At 41.4% G+C, this 18770-nt stretch overlaps 1 protein-coding gene across 1 annotated transcript; it reads left to right on the top strand.

The window, feature by feature from the left end:
* The first annotated feature begins 499 nt into the window (after nucleotides 1-499).
* On the top strand, nucleotides 500-15601 carry LOC105558008 (UDP-N-acetylglucosamine--peptide N-acetylglucosaminyltransferase 110 kDa subunit). Its single transcript, XM_012005480.1, has 12 exons — nucleotides 500-874; nucleotides 1995-2145; nucleotides 2287-2530; nucleotides 2892-2960; nucleotides 7392-7588; nucleotides 10580-10669; nucleotides 10795-10975; nucleotides 11064-11666; nucleotides 11818-12332; nucleotides 12480-12933; nucleotides 13008-13384; nucleotides 13502-15601. Exons 1-12 carry the CDS (start codon nucleotides 679-681, stop codon nucleotides 13692-13694), a joined length of 3270 nt encoding a protein of 1089 aa, XP_011860870.1. The 5' UTR covers nucleotides 500-678; the 3' UTR covers nucleotides 13695-15601.
* The last annotated feature ends 3169 nt before the right edge of the window (nucleotides 15602-18770 follow it).

The following is an 18770-nucleotide window of genomic DNA, read 5'->3' as shown; positions in this document are numbered from 1 at the left end:
CGAGAAAAACGTATAGCGTAGCTGTAAGAGAAAAGTAGAGGAAAGTTCCCTATTATAAGATAAGCTCCTAATGCGAGATGGCAAGGTTTTTGCTAAATTAATGGGCATCGTCTATTGCTTTCCTCTTTTCATCGTTAATTTATTGCCCTCGGGGTGAAATCTGTTTGGTGGAAAATTCATTGTTGGATCGTGTAATTGTTGTGAATAAAGATTCGTAATGAAATTTTGATGTTGAAAACCTGCTATCTCATATTAGGAGCCTATCCCGTAACAGAGGACTTTCCTATCAATTAATTTTCCGTAACGACACGAAGACGTCCGCAGTCCGCGATATCAACACGGCCCTGAAGTCCCCCCCCCCCCCTTGCCGTTCTTTTCGTTCCAATCTGACGCGCTAGTCCGCTATAGCAGCGACCAATCGGCTCGTCCGTTGCGCCACCTGCACTCCCGTGAACGCAGGGAGGGAGGATAGAGGGTGAATTAGGTAGAGCGTATGTGTAGCGAGGCATCGGGGCGAAGCGAGGAGCGAGTCGAAGACATTACGTTCGCGCCGGAGCGCTTTATGCCGGGGCCGGGGCCGGGCTGAGGCGCGCGCGTGGTTGCAGCGGAGCGAAGTTAGCCGCGAGTTTTCCGGGGGACTTGTCGTATCTACACCGCGGATCCGTCGAACCGTTGAAGATGAGCGTGCACGTCGTCGAGAAGAAGGGCAGCAGCGCGCTCAAGGGCCCCAACGGGCTGATCGCGGCTATGGAGAACGAAGACGGCGACTGGCAGAGCGGACAGAACCTCCTGCTGGTCGCGCAGGATGTCCAGGGCAAGGAGCTCGTCAACCTGACCGACAATCAGACCATCAACGTGGCTGTGGACACCTATTGTTCGTACACTTGGATATCGCTTCTTTCGCCGGGGGCGACGGTTTCGGCGCGGGGGAGGGGAGGGGGGGGGGATGCGATTGGTCGATCCTATCGTATCGCGTTTTGTGAATCGATGAGTGCAAATCGAATTTAAATTTGCGATAGGTCGTAGACGTGATGCAAATTCGCTTGACGTTGATACGTTTGGTCTCGGGTATGTTCTTTATTGCGATATTTTGAGAACGGAGCGGAGGTTAGTCTCTCTTCGTGAATTTAATCCTTCCTTCCTTGTCCTAGCGGGTGCTCGTGAAACGATTCTTACGTAAAATGCTGCCCACGCCCCAGATAGCACACTGAATTCACAAAGTATTCTTTAAGTTTTCTTTTTTCTGAATTGTAATTTAGGAATTTACAGAAGAATACAATAAGAGTGACAGAGGAAGTTACATGCACCATAAATCGTTTTCCTGACAACTTCTCAAAGTATTCATCTCGAATTCAATAAATGTGAATTTTATGAATTCAAGGGGAATAGTGTTAGAACAAAGAGGATTACAAAATATTTACCCAATGTATGTACACATCTAATATGCAGTAACATTACACCATTATTATAATTTCTCACTCAACAGTGAGATACTCTCAACCGAAGCTCGTTGACAATCGGATGATTCTTCCGTTTCGGTTCTCGTCGTTCGATTCTTTCTTTTACACAATAGAACTATTGCACAAAATTAATTGCACATAACGTTACGCACACAAAATATTGCACGTGATAACACGCTGCACAAGAACGTCCGGATGGCGGTTAGCGGATACTCGCGCATGACAAATAATTCCTCATAAATTCTTAAAGTATTCACAGTACTGAATCGCGAAGTATTCATTATAATGAACTTCAGAAGAACACTTCAAGACGAACTGATTGAGACTAATTCTTCAAGAATTCTTCAGATATTCATTTTTCTAATTCTGTATGTTTTCTTTAAAATGAATTCTCTATGAACTTATGTTCATCTTTGTGCTATCTGGGACAGCACAGAAAGATTGCAGGAAGATTGCAGAAATGTTACATTGCAAGATTGCAATATGTACCTCATGTCCGATGTACCTCACACATCGTCTCGATTCTTGTTTCAGGGTTACTGGAACTCGCTCATAGAGAGTACCAGGCGGGTGATTACGAGAACGCAGAAAGACACTGTATGCAGCTGTGGCGACAGGAGACCAACAATACCGGCGTTCTCCTCTTACTTTCGTCCATACATTTCCAATGTAGGAGATTGGAGAAGTGAGTAACCTCTTATCGCGTTCGATCTTTCACAGATGTATTTACATACCGAGGTGGACATACAGCTTCTTTAAATTGTTGTGTTTCTCTTTAAATCGCGGTGTTCTTCGTCATATAAAGCCATAAATTTGCACGTTCTAGATCGGCACATTACAGCAGCTTAGCGATAAAGCAAAACCCACTGTTGGCGGAGGCGTATAGCAATTTGGGAAATGTATATAAAGAGCGCGGGCAGCTACCGGAAGCGTTGGAGAATTATCGTCATGCTGTCAGGCTGAAACCCGACTTCATCGATGGTTACATCAACCTGGCTGCGGCACTTGTGGCGGCTGGTGATATGGAACAAGCCGTTCAAGCCTATGTTACAGCGCTACAATATAACCCCGTGAGAAAATTAACATTACCAACATATTGCAGTTAAACTATAACTTATAAAACGGAGCAGCTAAGGCTCGGGTTTTTATTTTCTGGTTAACAGTTGACTATATGGAAAATGAAAAGCTGGACTTGAATGATTTCTTAAGAAATCAGAAGCAGAAAATTAAGTTGTCGCTTGTAAAATAAGTCGAGCTTTACTCTACGGTGAAGCTATTCCGCGAATAAAGTTGATTTATCTCCTTTGACTATGGAGTGAGAAATAAGAAGTTGCTCCGTTTAGAAAACCAATGTTCCATTACATAATGTTCTTTAATTTTGAATGAGACACAAGCTATGCGGAAATAATTTACATATTTTGCTTGTTCCAGGACCTTTATTGCGTGCGGAGTGATCTTGGTAATCTTTTGAAAGCATTAGCAAGACTTGATGAAGCCAAGGTATGTTTTAGATTCATTCCCACTAGCCAATAAATTAATCCAACGTGTCACGCACATGTTCGCGAGCGTCTTTACTTCGATCAAGCTATAGACGGCGGAACCGATCGAGTTGTAGGAATATCACGTCAAGCTCCTTGAATTAACAGATTGCCACGGAAGAGTCTCTTTTAACTTCAGAAAGATACTTGTCCCATTCTGAGAATTGCATTACCTTTCCCGTATTTTCCTACAAATAACGGAAATTAATAATCAACTCTGTGGGCACTTCTGGACCAAGGAGAGCAGAGAAACTTCTTTCATTTGAGCGCGTAACGCTCGAACAGAAAATGTTCCGCCATCCTTGGGTCTTGATTGACATCTCTTGACGGAGTACAAACGTATCGTGCGTATGTGCACGAGCTACAGCGCTCAGTTCTCCGCGAAATGAGCGGACCGAACGAGATTCGTTCGTGCCGTTGCCACGAGAAGCTTTCAATCCTTGCCAAGCAACTTGCAGCGCGGCGCACGATCTTTCATCATTGAGATTGATTTGTAAATTGAGCCGCAAGTTTCGAGTCTCGTTTCGCAGCTGTCACCTGCGGAATAAACATGTGAGAAATGTAATCGCGAGCTCTATAGAAGATTGAAGATCGTGCGCGTTTCTTCAACCTGTAAGATTAAAAGCGCGTTTTATGTCGTGAGCAGAAATTAATTTTTCGGAGCGACATTAAGCGATGGTTTTAACATAAAACCCTAAACAATATAACGACTTTTAACAGACGTATGTCAGTCCGGATGCTTTGCAAAAATTTGTCAATTTTTCTCCGTTGAAAATAATGCATTGTCAAAAGAATTGAAGATACAATCGAATGTTCCAAGAGAAAAATACGAATCTTGAGTTTCTTTTTTTAAATAATTCTTCTTTTCCTTTTGACTTATTGTTGCAGCATTTCAACAGAGTTTTTTTCAAGTCAACAGAATAAAGAAATATTTTATAGTGTTTAGGGGATTATTGTCAATGTAACTGAAAAGAATGTTCTTTCTAGCGTGGCGCATTTTGCAGCAACACCAAGTGCGTTTTGACTATTTTGAGGACTCGTGGTGTTGCCGTAAATGATGAATTGTTTGCCAGTTCTATCTAAATAAATTTCAGTTCCACTGAATCAATACTGATGGCCCTAGCAGCGCGCGAATGTAGTGAATGAGCTGACCTATATCTCTTGTTTGGGATGTGTGATTTACTCTTACTGCAGCGCACATGCATTACCACGTGCGTGCTTATACAACACTTTCATGTGACGACGGAAGGGAGAGAAAGAGAGATAGAGGGAGAGAGAGAGAGAGAGAGTGAGTGAGTGGGAGAGAATCTGTGGTGTGTACGGTAATACTAGCGCGAGATCACTCGACCAGTTGATTTAAGTCGAATAGAAAATTATTATATCGGGTTAAATCAGCAACGCGATAATACTTGTTTACAACGACGGTTCTTAACGCGGGGAAAGAGTTGACGTAAAGTTCACGTAATAACGCAGGTTCATGTAACATTACCACTACAAAGCCGATGCTTTTAAGCGTTAATACGATTGAATGGTAAGAAACACACACGTAAGATCGTTAAGTTTTACCGGACTTTTATACTTTGCTTTCTGAATCGATGACTATAATCTGTCGTTAATCGGTCAAGTGATCTGTTTCTGCAGCGCGGCGCGGCAACGACCGGTGAAGGTGTATCTATAAATGATATATTCGTTATATATACTCTTTTCGTTTGCATCGCCTGGTCGTTTCTAGCAAGTGGTAAATGTTTCGATGCACGATCGGCACGAGTATAGATTTATTATAGACACGCCCTTATTCGGTCCTGAAAATTATAGCAAGGAGGAAAGCTTCCCGTTACGCTTACCGCTATTCCTGAGAACTGGCTGGTACGCTCGTTCGTTTCTTGCCGAGCTCCTTCAGCCATCTACTTGTGCGCGACAACGCGCGATAGCCCGACTCTTTCGCACTGTTTTGTTTTCCACCACGTGTCCGATGGTCGACAGTTCTAATAGATACTCACAAAAAGAAGAGAGATGCGACGCCGGGAAAGAATAGCAGCTGGCTGATGAGCTCGGCAAGGCGCGCCCCTCGCGGGCGCGTAAATGATGAAACTCTTTGTGTACACAAATATAGAGAAAAAGTAGAGAAAAAAAGAGATGATAAAAGATAAAAGACAAAGATTGAGGCGAAGAGTAATCAGTGAAGAGACATTAACGCAGCTGTCTTATTGTTGTGGATGGGATGATCAACTCTAGGAGGGGATGTGCAGGAGCAGTGTGAGGTTGGTCGGTTACCGTGCCGGTTCCTTCGACAAAGGGTGAATCTGAATCTGGTTATTCAGTAACACACTGTCTCTCGGTCTAAGTTTAATATGAGAGCTTGCAAGCCGTACCTTCTGAGTCAACCCACCAAAGGGTACACTGCAGGTAAAGTAATTCCCACGGCTGGTCTCTAAAAGCCCTCCAGTTCTTTTCGCAACTCGTCCTATCAACGAAAAGAGGAATCTAAAGTATCATCCCTGGTCCCGTCCTGTCGGATGTCGCGAAGTAATTTTATGAAAGACAACCAGTACGTTGATTATTCTTAGGTTTAACATCCGTAGCATTGTTTTTTTAAATTTGCTTAAATGGATTTTAAGACGCAAACAAGACTTTTGGATCTTAATGTTTTAATTATAATGTTAAGATATGATATTATATCTGTATTATAATATTATTCAAGTGTATATTTTTATCGTTAAAGTTCTTTCTAAAGCTGATATTCACCTTAAACATTTTTGCGTTCGATACATTTATCAATTTTAATTTTTTAAATTTAATAGCAATTTTGTTGCGTTTTTTTGGCTAGATGATAAAGTTTTTCAATATACCTTGTTACTCTACCTTTTATCAGAAAATTATAATGGGCCCGATTTATTTGCATTAAATCGCGTATTCGGACGAGTCACGCGTTCTCCAATTCCTTTCCTACTTTTTTTCTCTCCTTTAATTCCAGGTACTCCGCACCTTGTAGAGACCGGTCAACTGTAAATGCCCTCTTATTGTTTAGGTACGGATTACTCTGTTCGATATCAATGCAGCCCGCCTCTCGACACGCGCGATAATTATCCACGCTGTATCCTTTAGAGTCGTCATCTTGTCGGACAGTCCTTCCTCGACATTCTTCGCTACGGATCGAAATTGTTTTTCGCTGATAAGCTTCCGTTAATCGCGAGTCCAGAGGAAATTGAGTCGACTTGATTTTAGCGTACGACCTTCAGACTGCGGTCGAGTCCGCCGGACGCATTTCGGGGACTCCACGTGCACCGAATGTCGCGCGTTTCAGGATGACGGCCCTAGCGCGCACCTCGATACCTTTTATCCCGGGCCTACTCCGAGTCCCGTCCGAGAATGAATTGTTAACCATTCGCGAGGCAACCCTCGTTCATTCTGTTTCCATTCCTTGTCTCTTTCTTGCCCTCGACGAGCACGAGGAGGGCGAACTTCAAGATCGACGGCAATGCGAGACCAACGAAGAATCCGAAAGTCGAATAAATCACAAAGGTGGCAGTTGTAAAGAAACATGACATGATATAGCCAGGAAATGTTCGTTGGACGTTATTAAGTTGCTTTTTTTTATATCTCTAATGTACACACATGTGGTAATTTTGATATGGCATACTTTTGTTTTCAGGAAAATCTGTTAGATCGTAGTAGAAAAACTTGTTGATATTTTGCTCGTTATTGCGTAATTTTAATGTATGATTTCACGCAGGTTCATACTTCTACAGATATTTTATTTTAAACATATTTTTGTTCCCACGGATTGTCGCTTTCACAGATATCTGCCTGGACTTTTGCTTCCGCTGATCTTTCATGAGATATTAAATCTAGCGTAAATCCTACAAGATATTCTTTCGTTACTCTTTTATTACCTTTAAATCACTGCATTAGACAGGATGTTGGAAAATGGCCCAGAATTAAAGGTGTATAGAAATTATTGAATGTTAAATTAAATCTTTTGAAACCTCTGACAAGTCTGCAACAGTCTTCCGTGTTCTTAAAGTCAATATGATCCTGAGATCTGAAGAAATAATAATCTATCTCGTAAACACAATGATTCGGTAACAAAAGATCGCGAGGAGACTTGAGCAGCTCTAAAGAGACGTTGAAACTGTCCAATTGTTGAGGATGGGTAGAGAGACATGGTGAGGAAAGGAAACAGAAGTGACATAAAGAGTGGCAAAAATATGTTCTTGTTCTTTCGAGATTAACGACGAGAGGATGAAGGCAGAGAAAAAGAGAGACTGAAAGGAAGAGCGTGTGAAAGTGAGAGAAGCTGCGGCGCGGCAATGGGAGGTCGGGCATACTGCGCGGCGCGCGTCCCTTTGAGTTCGCGAATAAGACCGCTGTAAACTGTATTCTGTTTCTCTAGGCCTGCTACTTGAAGGCGATCGAGACGCGACCGGACTTTGCAGTTGCCTGGAGTAATCTCGGCTGCGTGTTCAATGCGCAAGGGGAGATATGGTTGGCGATACACCATTTCGAAAAAGCGGTTGCCTTGGACCCTAACTTTTTAGATGCGTACATCAACCTTGGGAATGTGTTGAAGGAGGCTAGAATTTTTGACAGGTTTGTTTCTACGTAAATTGATAATTTATCAGTTACACACTCTTTTTTTTACTCCTTCAACAATACGTCCCGTGATGATCCCAGCTAGTCAAATTTGTTGAAAATATGATTGCAAGTTTTTTTGCTACAATTTTTCTCGGTAGAATGCTAGCAGAAATGTAATAGATTGTAGAAATCGAACAAAATCTGTCATTTCGTAATCATTAAGGTCCGGTTTCACCAACGTTGTTTAACTTTAAGCCTAGTTTAATTCGTTCTTTGTTTCTTTCCAACTGTTACTTTAGAAAGAGACAAACATGAATTAAACTGAGATTAAAGTTAAGCGACGTTTTGTGAGATCGTGGCTAAATGTTAGGGAACTGTAGGATTATGCCAGTAGATTCCACTGATGGAATATGAGTTTAAAGCGGAATTGACGCTAATCTGTTGCAATATTCTGCTAGAATTTAATGCTACAAGCTTACTGCTAATATTTTATTTACTGAGATTAAAAAAGATTTTTTAACCTGGGATTTACAAAACAATTTCCTTTTCTACGTGTGTACGTTTACTATACATTTAATGTGTATATGAAAGTTTGCAAATGAAGTACGACGTGCTTTGGCATGGATTTTTTTTAGGGAATTAAACGTATAATAAACGTCTTCCCATCTTCACGTCCCGTCATCTCCAAGTCAATATTTGTCGAGAATTTAAATGACTCAGATTTGTGAGAAACGACGTGTCACACGCACAGTGTTGATCAACCAACGTCTTGAATTTATCATCGTCGTTGGTTTTAAAGTCTGTGCGAGATTAAAAGTGGCTGTAGTTATTCCATTGATGTGTTACATAAAATCAATGGCTAGTCTAAAGTCCTACATTTTCTTTTGTTTCAAGCAATTTTACCACCACCGTTTTCTCTTTCGACCATAAGTATGGAACACAATGTTAGATTCTGCATTTTTTTCCATACATTGCAGTATAAATAATATTTCTGAGTTGTCGAGGTTATCACTTAAAAGAAAATATTGAGTGGCAAAATTATATAAGCGTCACGGACTTAACATTAGCGTTTCATGCACTTAGAAACAGGCGGGTACGGCGCATGAGCTGTCGAGTCAGCACCGAGGATCGATATTTATGTAACATCCTTTTCAAGTTCATCGTCCTCTGCATTCGAATGAGAATTCGGACAATGCACCGTTTCTCCTCGAACGCAATTTTTAAGCACGGAGCATATCGCGCGATATGCTCCGTGCGAGTTAACATTCGTATTTGCATCAGCTTGTAGCGAACTTCAACTGCTTTATCAACGTTTCTCGTATGCTAAAATGCTTGTGTAATTTTACCAGAAATCGTTCTGCATATTGTCGAACTTTTGTCTTTAATTTCCACGTTTTCATAAATTCGACGGAAAACGAAGCAAATAACAGATATTTTGACATCTTTTGCAACATTATCCTTTCGTCTACGCAGTCGGCATTGCCAAATACCACTTGTAAATACTTCTATACCTAAACATTTTAGTCCTTGATTGAAGAACTAAAAATATGTCGTCATCACGGTTGCGATGAAGTAGAAAATAATATTAATTTTGGTGCGCATTTTATTTTACTTTATTCTTCAGTTCTTTTATTGGCCTATAATAGTACATATAAAAATGAATTAAGATAAAAGAGAATTGAATTAAAAGTGCCTATGAAATAATTAATAATAATGGGTTCATTAAATGCATTTATTCGGCTCCGAGGTTTCCTCACGCATAAAGTGGGAGGAAGTCGAGGACAACTATCGATTCCAAAAGCCGCTCCGCCCCCATTGGAGCCCTTCGCCTCCCGTTGTGGGAGGATACGCGTGCCCGTTCAGCTTTCATTCGCTCGCTTCGAGTTAAGCGGCTTTCCTCTGGCTGCTAGCATCTCCCGGAGCTGATCCACCTCCCAGGATCCGCACGACGAAGGATCCGCGCTTGTGTAATTCCTGCTTTAACTCCTGCCACCTAAACTTCTGTGGATCCTGGGATAAGTGAATCCTAGATCCACGTGGATCCACGGATCTGCGCAGTTCGTGCTTGTGTGATTTTTATTTCGATTCCGACGCTTGAATATCAGTTGTCGAAGTGTGAGTCGAAGACCCGCGTATCCGAAGATCCGTGCTGATGTACCTTTTGTTTTAACGCGCGGATTTTGAGAATATTGATGGACCCATGGAAACGTAAAAGACGTCCGATCCAAAAATCTTGTATTAAATTCGTACATTTGGAGAGACGCGGTTTACGCGATTTCTGCAACTTGAGAATCGTGCTGGAAAATATCCAAAGGGACTGGGTCCAACTGGATCCAGCGGTTGTCGGAAGGACTATCTGTTTCTAACAAATCTGTGGATTCAACATTTTGTGTAACATTTTGCTTTATGAAAACCCAGTATTCCGCGCCACCCCCTGACGCTTTACAAAGGTCCCTGTTTCCGCGCACCCTGCATGAGGTCGTGCTTTCAAGAATCCCTCCTCTCGAAAATCCTTAGATTTGGGATTCTTTCGCATCCCTGTCTCTAAGAATTTATTCACCTAACGTGCCGCGTCGTCAAAGATCCTTCCTTCGCACTCGGATCCGTGGCCTCTGGGATCCGCGGATCCAAGACAGCCGGGATGGGGAAGGAATGGACTGCCAGTGCGTGGTCGTCTATACGGTGATCTCGCCTTCGACCACTATCGCGCCCGCGCTTCGCGTTCAAATAGAAGATACTCTCGCGCGACCTTCCACCTCTGGATGCGTCTCCTGGATCAGGCGCTACGTTAAAAGGTTCATCAGAAATCGTCTCTATAGCGCTGGGAGCTATAATAACGTTTAGCTTCTGCAATTACGATCGATAGAATCGATAGAAATGAGGATAATCTTTCTTTTTTATTATAGAGAGAAGTGGGAGTTTATTTAAGTTTGTCAATGCCTGGCCCTTTCATAAGCTAAGCCTTTGTCGCAAAGATAAGTTATTCTTTAATTACAATTGTTACAGAGCTGTAGCCGCATATCTCCGTGCGTTGAATCTCAGTCCTAACAATGCAGTCGTACACGGAAATCTGGCGTGCGTTTATTACGAACAAGGGTGAGTTGATATTTTACGTTTGTACTTGCAACGGGAATTTACAGAAATTTAGCGTAATCTTAGTGAAACAAACACTGGCGTTCTTCCAAGAAAAATGACTGATCGAAAATTACATAATATTATAGGCTCATCGATCTGGCCATTGATACGTATCGTCGTGCTATTGAACTGCAACCGAACTTTCCTGATGCGTACTGCAATCTGGCGAACGCTCTCAAAGAAAAGGGACAAGTGGTCGAAGCGGAAGAATGTTACAATACCGCCCTCCGGCTTTGTCCCACACACGCGGACTCTCTTAATAACTTGGTACGAAATCATGCCGTTTCAACTGCAGAAGTAATTAGTGTCAGGAGGGGAATTAAATAAAGTTTATAAATGAAATGGTTTCTTGTAGGCCAACATAAAGCGCGAGCAAGGCTACATCGAGGAGGCAACTCGTTTGTATCTTAAAGCCCTGGAAGTATTTCCTGAGTTTGCGGCCGCTCACAGCAATCTCGCCTCTGTCTTGCAGCAGCAAGGCAAACTGAACGAGGCATTGATGCATTATAAGGAAGCAATTCGTATACAACCGACGTTCGCAGATGCTTACTCGAATATGGGAAACACCCTGAAGGAAATGCAGGATATACAAGGCGCTCTACAGTGCTACACTCGGGCTATCCAAATCAATCCGGCCTTCGCTGACGCTCATTCCAATTTGGCATCGATCCACAAGGATTCCGGCAACATTCCCGAAGCAATTCAGTCTTACAGAACAGCGCTGAAGTTGAAACCGGACTTTCCAGACGCTTATTGCAACTTGGCGCACTGTTTGCAAATAGTGTGCGACTGGACCGACTACGAAGCCAGGATGAAGAAGTTGGTATCCATTGTTGCTGAGCAGCTGGACAAGAATAGGCTACCAAGTGTGCATCCGCATCATTCCATGCTTTATCCTTTGTCTCATGAGTTTCGGAAAGCCATCGCTGCTCGGCATGCCAACCTTTGCATAGAGAAAGTAAGTCCGTTTATCTTACCTGATAAATCTTTTGCAGCAATTACACATTTCTATTCAGAATGATTAATATTCTATCCCTATCCGTACATATTGTGACATCAATAATTACTGTGGTAAATTGATCTCTTACAAATAAACTTGTACATTACAGATTCATGTTCTTCACAAACAACCGTACAAATACCCGCGTACAATCGGCACGCGATTGAAGATTGGATATGTCTCGTCGGACTTTGGCAATCATCCGACCAGCCACTTGATGCAGTCAATACCGGGCCTTCATGATCATGAGAGAGTAGAGATTTTCTGCTATGCGCTTAGCGCGGATGACGGTACAACCTTTCGTGCGAAGATAGCACGAGAGGCCGAGCATTTTGTCGATCTCTCTCAGATTCCGTGTAACGGCAAAGCCGCCGACCGCATCAACAGTGACAGCATCCATATTCTGGTGAACATGAATGGCTACACGAAAGGCGCTAGGAACGAGATCTTCGCTTTGCGACCAGCGCCGATACAGGTCATGTGGCTGGGTTATCCTGGTACCTCCGGCGCAAGTTTCATGGATTATCTCATCACGGACGAGGTCACCTCGCCGTTGGAGCTCGCCAATCAATACAGCGAGAAACTCGCCTACATGCCGCACACTTACTTCATCGGCGATCACAAGTACGTAAAATTTATCTTCCGCTCGTTCGCGAATCTTTTTAATAGACGAGGGTGAAATATAAAAGTTACACGTCTACGTTCTTGTAAAATCTTATTTCACGAAAATTGTAATTTGGCTGTTTATTGAAACTATTGATTTTTCCCCAGGCAAATGTTTCCCCATCTGAAAGAACGTTTGATTCTAACGGACAAGTTCAATCATAAGGGCAAAGTAGCTGACAACGTGGCGGTAATCAATGCCACGGATTTGTCTCCGATGATTGAGAATACTCTGATAAAAGAGATTCGCGAGGTAATTGTGCCGGATGCCAAAAAGCAACCTGTCGAGATCTCGCTCAAAGTTGCCGAATTACCGACTACCACTCCGATCGAGACGATGATCGCTTCCGGTCAGTGTCAGATGTCCGTGAACGGCGTCGTCTTGCAAAATGGTATGGCTACCACGCAGGTGAACAATAAAACCGCCACGGGCGAGGAGGTGCCTCAGAACATTGTCATCACAACCAGGCAGCAGTACGGCTTGCCGGAAGATGCCGTCGTTTATTGCAACTTTAATCAATTGTACAAGATTGATCCACTTACTCTTCACATGTGGGCGCACGTGAGTAACGACCGAGCAATTTCGTGAAATGTAAATTTCCGCCAAGTCAAATATCCAACTCCCTTTGACTTTAGATATTGAAACACGTGCCAAATTCCGTGCTGTGGCTGCTACGTTTTCCGGCGGTCGGCGAACCCAATCTTCAAGCAACGGCGCAACAATTAGGTCTGACGCCTGGCCGAATTCTATTCAGCAATGTCGCTGCTAAGGAGGAACACGTTAGACGAGGCCAGTTGGCTGATGTGTGTCTAGACACGCCACTTTGCAATGGACATACGACCAGTATGGATGTCTTGTGGACCGGAACGCCGGTGGTTACGCTACCGGGGGAAACTCTAGCTTCCCGTGTCGCAGCTAGTCAATTGAACACTCTTGGCTGTCCCGATTTGGTAGCGCGAACACGGCAGGAATATCAAGATATCGCTATTAGACTGGGCACTGATAGAGAATAGTAAGTATTTCGATAGCTGTGACATGCCTCGTTAGAAATTGCGTAAAATTTGTTTACGGAATATGTAACGCATGGAAGATTAACAATGTAATAATATTTATCCTTTTTATTTGCCAGCTTGAAAGCAACAAGAGCTAAGGTTTGGAAAGCTCGATCGGAAAGTCCATTGTTTAATTGCAAGCTGTACGCCATGGGAATGGAGATGTTGTATACAAAAATGTGGGAGCGTTATGCACGCGGGGAAAATCCTGATCATGTTTCAGCTGTCGATAAGAATGATAGTCAAAAGTCATCGAGCATATCTTCTTAAAACATTTAACGACTTTCATCACAATTATTTACTTAGCTTCACCTTTGTGATTAATGATTTCTCTTCCCTGCAAATTTTCCATGGTCAATATGTCTATTTCCAAATGCGGTCTCGTATAAATTTCGTGTTTCTGCTGACTATTTTGTATTTGAATTTGATAAATTCACGGAGCTTAGACTAGACAGATACTGATATTCACACTTGCGCAAGATTTCGTACGATACTCTGGTTCTGTTCGTTTTTAATGGTTTTCTTAATTAAATTTGGGCGTTTGATTAAAAATCAATTTAATCGCATTTTGTGAAAAATTGGTAAGATTATAGGAAGACGATTTGGCTTATACTTGTATAAAATTTAAAGAAACATTAAAATCCGTAGCAATAGAAAGTATCGAATATTTTAATTTCTGTAAAGAAACAGTATTTCCAATATCTTTGTTCTTTATTTATGCTTTTGTGCAAAATAATGTATGAATAAAATATTTGCAGTGGATTTGTTGAATTATCAAAGATCATTGAGAAAAAACTCGGAAATTTTGATGCTCTAAGCTCCAAGAATTTTAAGAAATTGCAAAAAATTGGATGTCTCAAAAATCAGACACGAGAACTTTATTTTCTAATTTCCAATATTATCGCAAGTTGCACTGCTATCAACTGCAACTGAGAATCCACTGTTGTACATTTTTGCTTATGTTATTGCAATCATTAAGTGAATTTGACGAATATGAACGTGCTCTCGAGATATCCATTCTCGCTTTCTGTAGGCAATCTTTTCACGCCGTGATATTTTGCGCAAGTAATTTGCTGAAGGATGCAAGGATACTTAACAAAGATTAGAGCTAATATAGTTTTTTGTGTACTTTATCGTATCATTCTCTTTCCACTATCACAAACGATGTAAAGGCTGCGGGCTTCGATCTTCGAAATTTACGATTTTAAAATTGGCAAGTTTGGAGAAAAGGACAAAAAACCAAAAGAAAAGACCGAGACGTATTCTTCAAATTTTAATAAATCAAGAAGTAAAGATGTCAAGGATCTAGCAATTCGAACAAGGGCCTCCGAAATCTCTTATCAATAAAAATTCCAAGGATATAAAGATTATAAATTGAAGAGCAATAAAAGAATCGGAAAAATTTATATAAAAAAAGAGCAAGAGAATAAAAATAATAGAAAGTGGATCTAAAAAATTAATTAAAAAATTATAAATCTCTAGGAATAACCGAGTGCAGAGGCTGAATATCGAAATAATTCTGCTAGTAATCGGTATTACACATACTTCTAGTTTCATAAAAAAATGATAATGTTGAAGGCTCTTAAAAATTATATCCCGGTATTTGATGTCTAATGTCGGTACAATCAAGTTTTTGTAAGAATAAAAGTGTATACGATATAATAGTTAACAGATCATTTCGGTATTCATTCTTTGATCGAACGGGTTCTACCACCGTTATCGGGATCCTCCAAGCGCCCGAAGAACAAGATGTCACTTATCGGCCACGGACAGCGTATAACACAACTGTATTATATCAAACGACTAATGATAATGTTCATGTAAATATTAAGGGTAATTGTTAATTATTTACGTTAGTTCAATAGCAAATGTTGTGCGATTTGTGGTACTGACGAAATGTGTAGAGACATAAGAGAGAGATAAAAATATCGGACTGTAGCGAACTGACTATACATATGTGTAGAGAGTAAAAAATCGACGAACGAAACCCTTCGCACAATTTGTGTGTCGCGGCGACTTTCTGTGACAGAACATTCGTATCAATACTTTATGTCAGTAACGCGATGATGACAGTACGATAATCGATCTCGAAAGGCAGCGAGTACTAAAGGATTAATTGCGTTTCTTAATGTAATATCGCTCAATATGACTGTATTATATTTTCAATATGCTCCCAATTTAAATATAATCCATCGTTGTATTTAATTTAATTAAATAAATATGGGTTATGAGAATTAACACGCCGTGGGTGGAGTTTGTCGCGAGCTCGATCTTGCCGCGTTGCGAACGAATCGCGCCGAGTGCGGTGTTGTCGAGGAATGTGCATACTTTATTATCCATCGGATGATTTTGCGTTTGCACGATCTACCGTTTCAGTAAGCAAAATGTTAGCGGTGCGCTGGCAGTTTGTCAGCGGATTCGAGCGGAATATCATGGCGGATTGGCTGATCGACTGCGTCTGCATTAGGCTCGTGTTCTGCTGGGACTACCGACGTAGCGTGAAGCGGAAACTAAAGCAAAATTTGTCATCTCACAATTATTTCCGTCTATTTTTGCATCATATAGAATAAGATATAATTATTCTCGGTTGAGAAAAATTGGATAAAAAGTTCCCTCCCTGTCTTGACAATTTTTTATTTGACTTTAACCGAATCAAATAGTCTCGCCTCATTCTGAACGTTCAATCTCTACACAGCCCATCTGTTATATTTTATTATTAAAATCTTATCTCTAGTATTTCGTATTTCGTTAACAAAATTTGGAGGAGACTCGCTTTGCAAAATTCGTTTCATGCAAATTGGCCGTTTGGGATACGAAGCATGCGTTTTTCATTGAGATTTGTTTCACTCGCTATTTAGCAGTGGTTTTAATGTAATGTGTCTTTTTTTTTGCTTGTGCCTGTGAGAGCCAATGGGCTCTGGCTATATGACCGAAGGCTACATCCTGGGGTGCGTTCCAAATTTCTACCTTGGTAACCTTGTCAGTTCTTGGAGTGGAGGGAGTTACAGTTAAGTAAGGTAGCAGTGGTTTTGGAACGAACGTGGTAAGTACATACATACAGCTATAGCAACATCTGTTAAAGATATATTAAAAAATGATAAAACCTCTGACGATAATGGCAATTCAGAAAGTGATCCACCTTAAAAAAATATATATATAATTAAAATTAAGTTTCAAATATAGAAATGACAAATGTTTTATTTATAACCTAACCTAACCTATATCATTGATAAATACTTATATTATCATCAATTAGAAGGCCACCATTTTCACCTCTGCTCACTTTCTGATTCTCGTCTACAGTTAAGATATGCTGACCTGGTACAAGTACAAAATTATCGGACATGATGCCTTATATTCAGAATATTATTCAATATTCCTCCGACTAACTAAAATTCGCATTTTATTTTTCCCGCCTTTTGCCTTGGTTACTATCACAACCTCTGAATTTTGGGAGGTCAGAAAGCTACCTCTGTGGTTAACCAATTATGCGTTTTGGAACGGTAAAGCCTATTGCACAATGCCAGGCAACAGGCAACAGGAACAGGGAATAGAATTTTTGAAGCGTTGGATTCGTCGGAAATTTTCTTCCAACCAATCCAACGCGTTAGAAATTCTATTCCCTGTTCCTGTTGCCTGTTGCCTGGCATTGTGTGATGGGCTTAACGTGAGGTTACTATAAACCAACCGCAAAGTCGTACCGAGGGTTTTGGAACGACCTATGGTAACCAAGGTAGGGATTTGGAACGCACCCCTGATTGGCTCTCAAAGGCAAAAAAGCACCGCGAACCTTGGCCTCTTGGAGCTTTGCTGATTTTAAAAGTTCTGCGACTTTACGCTTCATGAACGCTGTTAATGCCCGTTTCTACCAATGCAGTTTAACTCGGTTCAATTTACTTTATACCTTTCTCTAGTTTTACGAGTTGGAAAAAGATAGCAAGTAATTTAAACCGAGATTAAAGTTAGGCCCGGCCTACAATGAGTTGTTAGTCAGAAGTCGCAGTGATCCTTTTCCTTTCTGAGTGGAAGAAAAAGGACCGACATATAGTTCTGATTAGAGACCCTCTAATCAGAGTCTGGACATGCGGTATCCAGCTACTGATTGGTTCGCCATGTTTATAATTTTCCCACTTAATTTTGAATTGACAATTTTAATCCACTTTTATAGTTTTACAAACGACACGTTATCGTGATTGATTTTGATTATTTTGACGCGGATTCCTGTGTCGAGGTGTTATTGCAAAATGGTGCTGCACATTCACCCATTTTTGCAATAAACATCTCGTTGGATTTGACTAAACATGGCGGACAACTCTGTTAGCCAGACTCTGATTAGAGGGTGTTAAGGCCAATGTCCACGATGCTAGAACTTGGACCAAGTTCTAGCATCGTGGACATTGGGCTTTAAGCCCGTATCAGACTACGGATTGAGATTGAGATTAGATTGAAATTTGACCAATTAGAGTAAAGGCTATTAAACTTGAGATCAGTAAACTTTACTGCGATTGGTCAAATTTCAATCTAATCCCAATCTCAATCCGTAATCTGATACGGGCTTTAGAGGGTCTCTAGTTCTGACTTCTGACTAACGACTAACAACTCATTGTAGACCGGGCCTTAATCTGCACTGGGGTGCTTTCGCGACGTAGATCAAAATGATCCGGATCAAAATGATCCGTGCTATGATTGGTTAAATCTGAAATTTCGTAGCATCACATTGAAATTTTATTCAATGAAATTCCAGATTTGACCAATCATAGCACGGATCATTTTGATCCGGATCATTTTGATCTACGTCGCGAAAGCACCCCTGGTAGAAATATACGGGCATACATGGCTAATTGCGTGCAAGTCCGGTTTGGCGTTATCCACCTTACCGACAGAGAGGCCATGTTGGAATTAGCGTGTTCCTAATACCGCCATTCACGGATAGGTGACGCGCGTATCGGCGGCCACAAATCGCATTTCTCTATCTCATTCTCAATAGCATATCCGCCCACCGGCGGGACTATCAGCGGTTGCTCTCGATAATCGCTATTTGTTAAACGTCGGTTAGCTTTATATACGCGGCAGATAGAGGCAATGCGATGCAATACGGGTTTTAGGTTTCGTGTCGTGCGTTTATCGCACGTTTGCACGGGGCCCGACGAATCGTTTCGCGCATCGTCGCGAGACGGCATGCGTGGAGCGTACTGACATCTCAAAATATTGAAAGCTCGTGGCGAAAAACATTTCCATCGAAAAGATATCACACCATTGCGAGATCCTTACGGCGGTTCATGTTCCGATTTTTTATGTCCTTTAGGTCATGTTATTTCGAATCAGGGTGTCAATTCTGTATTATAC

Source organism: Vollenhovia emeryi, unplaced genomic scaffold (genome assembly GCF_000949405.1).
Source record: "Vollenhovia emeryi isolate VEMERY1.0 unplaced genomic scaffold, V.emery_V1.0 DF939392.1, whole genome shotgun sequence".
Taxonomy (NCBI): Eukaryota; Metazoa; Arthropoda; class Insecta; order Hymenoptera; family Formicidae; genus Vollenhovia; species Vollenhovia emeryi.
This window is presented reverse-complemented; position numbering and strand designations above follow the sequence as displayed.

Coding starts and splice junctions, on each gene's coding strand:
- LOC105558008 (XM_012005480.1), top strand. CDS start 679: ATGAGCGTGCACGTCGTCGAGAAGAAGGGCAGCAGCGCGCTCAAGGGC. Junction 12,333..12,479: donor TACTTCATCGGCGATCACAA/GTACGTAAAATT, acceptor ATTTTTCCCCAG/GCAAATGTTTCCCCATCTGA. Junction 13,385..13,501: donor CTGGGCACTGATAGAGAATA/GTAAGTATTTCG, acceptor TTTATTTGCCAG/CTTGAAAGCAACAAGAGCTA.